General features: G+C 39.1%; 1 protein-coding gene across 1 annotated transcript in view; it reads right to left on the bottom strand.

Annotated features, from left to right (window-relative positions):
• Positions 1-991: 991 nt before the first annotated feature.
• LOC104512126 (N-alpha-acetyltransferase 35, NatC auxiliary subunit-like) overlaps positions 992-7,061 on the bottom strand; it is a gene marked incomplete at its 3' end in the record, with an annotated part of 8,966 nt that continues 2,896 nt past the window's right edge. The window contains exons 3-8 of the mRNA XM_010154985.1: positions 6,527-6,641; positions 4,661-4,735; positions 3,268-3,435; positions 2,375-2,441; positions 1,643-1,686; positions 992-1,042 (exon numbers count right to left, since the gene is read on the bottom strand). Coding sequence (XP_010153287.1) covers positions 992-1,042; positions 1,643-1,686; positions 2,375-2,441; positions 3,268-3,435; positions 4,661-4,735; positions 6,527-6,641 — 520 coding nt within the window. The remainder of the gene's footprint in view (positions 1,043-1,642; positions 1,687-2,374; positions 2,442-3,267; positions 3,436-4,660; positions 4,736-6,526; positions 6,642-7,061) is intronic.

The raw sequence follows: 7,061 nt of genomic DNA on the forward strand, positions 1-7,061 counted from the left end.
GGGAGGGACCCCACACTGGAGCGGGCAGAGCATGAGGAGTGTCCCCCTACCGAGAGGGAAGGAGCGGCAGAGATACCGTGTGATGGATTGACTGGGAACCGCCACTGCCTGTCATCCTGCACTGCTGGCAGGGAGGAGGCAGAGAAAATGGAAGCCAAGCTGAGCCCAGAAAGAAGGGAGGGGTGGGGGGAGGTGGTTTTGTTTTGTGTTGTCTCTCATCGTCTTGCTCAGAGGGGATTGGTAACAAATGAAATTGATGTTTCTTCCCCAAGTCGAGTCTCTTTTTCCCATGACTATCACTGGTGAGTGATCCCTCCCTGTCCTTGCCTCGATCCATGAGCCTGTCCTGATATTTTCTCCTTCCCATCCCACTGGGGAGAGGAGTGAAAAAGCAGCCCCATGGTCTTCTGGTGCCAGCTGAGCTTAAACCGCTACAGTGAACAACCACTTACTATTAATCCGACTTTCTCTCCTTTTTGCTGAAAATCTACGTTAAAAGTAACTTCTGAGTAAAGTAACGTTACTGGGGAAGCAAACCCACATCCTTCTAAATCAACTACACCAACTACATCAATTACCATTTGTTCTGGAAGGAGCTACACTGCTTCCACCTTCTCTGCTACTTTCTCCCTTGACAGTGAGGCTGTCAGCAGCCACAAAAGCTGCTGGGAAGAAACTGAGGAAAGAAAGTACAAGGACAGACAAGACCGCTTACTTCGCTAATGGCTTGTTTCTCAGAGGTAGGTGCAGAAATGGCAGAATTGCAGCAGCATCACTATTCTGCTGCTGGGATCAATCCAAATCTCTACCCCCTTCAAAGCATAAATGCCTACCCGCTAGCCTGAGATTTGCTCAGGGCCATGTTTAGAGCAGTTCATATAGGACAGCATTAGCAACACCAGCGACATATTTCTCACAAGCTGTTAACTACTGATTAAAGTAATGATGTACTAATCCACAAAATCCAGAAAAAAAGTAAACAATTCATTACTTCAAGTTCAACTTCAGGATCTCTCTCTTCTCCCTGTCGACTTCGAGTGCTCTAAAAGGTAAAGGAATTTCAAGTAATTTATTAAAAATTGCAAAGGGAAGCTACTGATAAAAATCCTTTTACCCTGTCAAGAACATCCATCTGTTAAATAACTTTAAAAGCAGTTATCAAGTTCAAAACCTCTTAAGATATAATCTAGGTACTTGAATGATCCAGGACTCTCCTATAGCAATAAGACCTATCTCGGTCCACTCTGCAAACAGGCAAGGAAATCGTATGAACATTTTATATTGTAAATTGTGGTAATGGAAGATTAAGTGACTTCTTTAACATCACACAATATACCTGCATAAAGGTCAGAATTTAAATACATACTTTCTGTGTCCCGACCCAGTGTTATTCGTCTTCTACACCATGATTCCCCCTATTACTAGTGAAGTAACTAATACAGAGTTTACAAAAGTCTAAATACTTCAGCATCTTTACCTGGAAGGCAAAGTACCAGCATGTTACACAAACTATTGCGGCAGTTCTTCAAAACCTTCATTTCACGACACAAACCTGCCACATCCTTCATAACCCAACTTCTCCCCAATACATATGTTAAGTACACTTGAAGTAAAATTGACAAGGCAAACATGAGAAACATACCTTCACTCGTCTTTGCATGTCATCTTCTACATCTTTCAGCATACCTGGAAAAGTCAGAGTATACTTAAAACCTGAGAAGCGTTCCTAGGTACACGTACACCACACAGAGGAAAAAGGTTTTCAGTGGAAATCAAGTTTTGAAGTGCTTTTCATAGCCATTAGCTAAAGACTAAACAAAAAAAATATTCTTTTGAGGGATGGTGGGGATGTCTTGCAGCTACTGATATATCAGAGTATAGACCAACTGATGTAAAGCTGAAGTGTTCACAAGTTTTCTAAATATGAATCAATGGGAAGTTCAAGTATGTATTAAAAATGGTCATTAGAAGACTTACATACTTATGCAGGTACCTAGTAACATATGCATTCACAGCTTTAGAACTAGGGTTTAGATCACAAGAAATAGATCACAGAGAAGCAGAATTCAAGCAGTGCACCTTCCAGAGGTCTGTATCTGTCCCAGTCCTGAATGAGCTCATGCCCAGCCACCTGGCTGGCACATCCAAAAGCACATCCTGTTTCTCAGGCTTTTAACAAATACAAAGCTGAACCTTCTCTTCAAGGAAAAATAATTTGATCTCTCTTTTTATCGAGCCACCGATTTTTGTAAGACTAATTAAAAAACTTAACATCTGGGATTCCTACCAATTCATTAGGTTTGGTTGAGAGTAACCAAGATGCTCAAAAGAGAAAAAGACTGATGGCCAGATACACAGACAGCACGAACTGTACCTGTAACTCTAAGATCTGTCACACTGTTGGCCATTTTAAATCCATAAGTCATTGACTGAAAATCTTCCTAAAAAACAAAAATTAAAAAAGCAATATGTAGTGAAATACAAACTGCAGGACTTATATTTTCAAGCTGTGCTCTGGGGGTTTTCTTTTTGGATTTATTTTGCGGGGGAGGGAGGGTGCTTCTTGGTGCATTTTGTTGGGGTAGCTTTTGTTTGTTTGTTTTGGGGTGCTTTTGTTTATCTATGCCAAGTATCAAAGTCCCGTTTGATTCTGCACAACTGAATACACCCATGGTTTGGGTGACTTTCCTGTTCAAATCCAGCTTGGGATAAATATTTTCTCCATAAATTCTTAATGGGAGTATGGCCTTCATATTTTCCTGCAGTGCCACCCTATCAAAATGTTCCAAGAACCATGGACGCAAAGTACTATTTAATCAATTTTAGATATATTCAGTAAGAAGTGAATTGTCCTAGCTCAGAGGAAACAAAAATTGCTCTGAGCACTCTGATTCCACTGCTAGATGGATTTTCCAGACTAAAGACAACCATGGTTACCTAAAGTAGAAAAATAAAAAATTAAACAGGAAGAAAAACACAAAACTGCTTTCACATGGTTAGCCACAAGACTTGCATTGCTTCTGGAGTAAAATGCTTAAGTGACTCCATTACTCAAGCAAAACTAGAGAAAATACCACCCAACACCTTCATTGAAGAAAACTGCATTTTAATAAGATCAAGTCTAATACTTCTAGGAGGATAGATTACTGCTCCTGCATTATCCTCAAAACAAACAGGAACAAGTTTCTCTAATACACTGTTTCACTTGCGTTAGGGAGCCTACATACAATGTTACATATTAACCAAAGCAAATACTGAAACACATACCTCCTCAAAAACAGCTGCTTTGTTAACCTTTTCTCTGGCAATATCACAGATTTTTAGGATCCCTAGAGCAAAAGCCTTCATCGCAGGATCTTCTATGAAGTCCGGATTATGAATATAAAGGCAAGTGAATACCGTCTGTGCCAAGGAATGTCCCTCTAGCCATGTTATCTAGGGAAAAGAAAATTAAATGTTTTACTCATGGGAGCCAAGTTCTTGGTTCTGTATCTCTATTTTCTTTTTCCCTATCTTACTGTGCTGCAGTGAGTCATTAAGGAAGTCCTATCCTGACAACCTTCCATCTAGCAAAACAGGACAAGAGAAGGTCTCTCAGCCTTTAAACCTTGTCCATCCGGTGGCTGGGGCACACAGTAAGTTTCTAAACCCCATAACGCTATCAAATTCTTGTGTTAGATAAACCTCTTCCACAAAGTTCATATCTAATCTCTGTGATTTAAGATATGGCATTAAGCTGACAGACCACCGGATTTAGAAGCTTCCTCTACATAAATACTGAATGCAAAACACAAGTGGCTACGGAACATCCCAGTGATATTCTCCATGTTCTCTTCTACAACTTGCAGTTTCTTTTCACAGTCCCTTCTCTCTACTACTTGTATGCTGCTTTAAGCTACAGGGAAAGCTTCAGTAACTTAAGTAATTATTTCTATCTTGAAACAGCATAAAAAACAGTAGGATCAGATTTTTAATACGACCACTGTGCCTTTCCAAAAAGAGGTCAGTATTTGTGGCAGGGCGAGGACAGACAAATTATGTTACACCGTATCAAATATACGGTGACCTTTACATGTCTTTCTGGACTAATGTAAAACGTTGCTTTAAAAAACAAAGTAATTTTATTGATGTAATATTAAAGAGTAACTGAAAATATTTTGTATCATTTACTGAGGAAATTAAGACAATTAACAAATAACTGAGAATTCACTTATTTTATTTTCTACATGGATTTAGGTATTTTCTTTCTTCAATAAGTCCCTGTAAGCTCAGTCTATACTGGCTGTACAGTAACGCGCAAGAGTGCCGTAGGTTACTGCACACTCATTTTCCAACACAGTCAAACACCCATATACAGAAGGTAGTTAGATACTGTACATTTAAAACCCATGAATTATAACACCTTTTTACATTATTCAAAAATCATACCAGATCTCTTCCATAATGATATCTTACAATAAAAAAAAATCCCCAAATCAAAATTGTGTCTCTTATACTAGCCAATGCAAATATCTAAATGGAAATTAAAATACAAATATGTATTTTCTGCTTGGTGAATCTTCTTCCTTGAGTTCTACTGTTTTTTGCTTTTAAGACTGGACTAAAAGATTATGTTTTAAAAGCAAAAAACATCTAAAATTAAGAGCAGAGAAATGCTTACCAAACAACAGAAACATGTATCCATTATTCCTACCAGCTCAGGTGAAGTGAGATCCTTTATTTTAATGGTGCCATCCTTAGGAAACAAACAAAGAAAAAAAACCCATGACTATGGATGCCTATAGGCGGAATACAACGTATTATTTGTACAGCCAAAAAACGACATTACAGTTTGGTTAAGACTTCAGAGTATTTGTATACCACAAGCTTCACTGATCAGCTTCATAATGTCCTTCCAATTCTGAAAACAAAACCTGCTTTCCCATCGAGTTGAACACTGACCAAAGCTACTCAAAGAGAAAGCTAAAAATTTCTGATTGATGAGTAGCTAATAAAAGTTTAAACCCAGTCAACACCCAAATCACTAAACAATATGCACAATAATAATAAAGATTGAACAAGGAAAAATACGCAGGACTCATTCTTTGAACACTGCTTTTTACTGGGCTAGTTTTAGTCAGGGCAGAGTTAATTTTCTTCACAGTAGCTAGTATGAGGCTGTGTTTTGGATCTGTGCTTTTTAGTTGGTGCTAAGGAGTGTCTGTACCAATTCAAGGACTTTTTCAGCTTCTGAATTTGCACCCATGTTGCCAACTTTCTCACTACAAGCAGCAGGAGCAGGGGGGACAGACAGTTAAGCCAAACTGACCAAAGGGGTATTTCATTCCATAGAATGACATGCTCAGTTTATCAGCTGGGGTGGGCTGGGGGGCCATAGTCTGCCCCTTTGCTAGATTGCTTGCTTGTTAGCTAGCGTGTTCATTTAGCTCACCCGTTCGTTAGTGAGCCCACCGGTTTTCCCGGTTGTGCTGTTGCTCGTGAAGCTCGTTCAGACTCGGCTGCGATCACTCTCGGGCTGTGGTCTGGCTCTGACTCTCACTACTCAGGACCTGGCTGTGTATCTGTCGGTGAGCAGTGACCAACTGTATCATTTGTTTTATCTTCATTACATGTTATTCGTAATATTGTTAATATTATTAGTATCACTATAATATGCAGTTATTAAATTGTTCTTATCTTAATCCACGAGGTACCTTGCCTTTTCCTCTAATTCTTCTCCTCCACTAAAAGGGGGGGAGGTGAGGGAGCAGATGTGTGGTACTTAACTGCTAAACGTGGTTAAACCATGACATTTACACTGCAGATACTTGTAGAGTTTTACTGCCTTCAAGGTCAGGATCAAGGCGGCAGCAATCCTACTCCTTTCATTCAATTTGCCCAATGTATGCAATTGGGCATACATTCTACATGACTCAGACGTCCAATATTTTGCAGAGTTCTCTTAGTCCAGTCAAAACAATGTCTATGGTATATAAAAACAAAAAAACCCCACTTTTTCCTCTGCGAGTGCATCACTTCTTATAAAATAACAGTTTTTAAACCTCCCTCCACCAATTTACCTTGACCACGCATCAGAAGTTAACCATTATTGTCAATGTTCTTGAACTAGCCAGAATCTGTTCAAAGCCAATGAACCAATAGTCCCAAAGCGTTAATTCCCAGCTTCTGTAAAGCAGCTGGTTTCCATTCTGCTTAGAGGGACTAACCAATACATCTTTATACAAAGACACATCTTGGGGAAGCACAGGGCAGCCTGCAAAACCACTTCTGAAACTTATTTATTTGAGGTACCGACACCCAACAATTTCACAGTACGTTTCACTGGAACAGCTGGCATCACTGGAATAACGTCAGTAACAAAAAAGGTAAATATTACAAGCTATTTCTTACTTATCTGAAATAAAAAAGGCAATTTTCCTAAAGACAGAAGACTTTTAATTATGTTGAATCACGATTAACTGCAATTTGGTAGAACTGTATCATATTCTTAAGGACAGTGTGGCAAAACCAGGAAAGTCGCACAAACCTTAATAGCTTGCTCGAAGTTAAGAACCTTTCTATTAACTTGGTTTCCGATCATACCAGCATCCATCTTGGGATCCATCATTTCAATGGCAGACATGGCTTCGAAAAGACCAAAACTAAGAATGCCAATAAAAAAATGTTCTGAATTTTAATTATTTTATACAAAACAGTCTTCACAAACCAGTATAAAAGAATATACAATGACAAACTGAGTACACCGTATTCTGACTACAGACAACCAGGTACGTCATGTGAACATTACTACTGATCTTGAGAGATGATGGTTTTCAGGGATTTGAGGATCTCTCAACAAGTAAGCAGTGAAAAGAGAGGTCTTGAAGTAAAACTCTCAGCCTTTTTAAAAGCTGAAGTATACTCCTGAGCTAAATAACCCATTACTACAGCTATGCACGCTTGTTACTACACACCTTAAAATGAGATCACATCTTTAAAGATCACATCGTATAATAAACTGATAGAATCATAGAACAGTTTGGGTTGGAAGGGACCTTAAAGATCATCTAGTTCCAACCCCC

This window comes from Eurypyga helias, unplaced genomic scaffold, assembly GCF_000690775.1.
Source record: "Eurypyga helias isolate BGI_N326 unplaced genomic scaffold, ASM69077v1 scaffold29677, whole genome shotgun sequence".
Taxonomy (NCBI): domain Eukaryota; kingdom Metazoa; phylum Chordata; class Aves; order Eurypygiformes; family Eurypygidae; genus Eurypyga; species Eurypyga helias.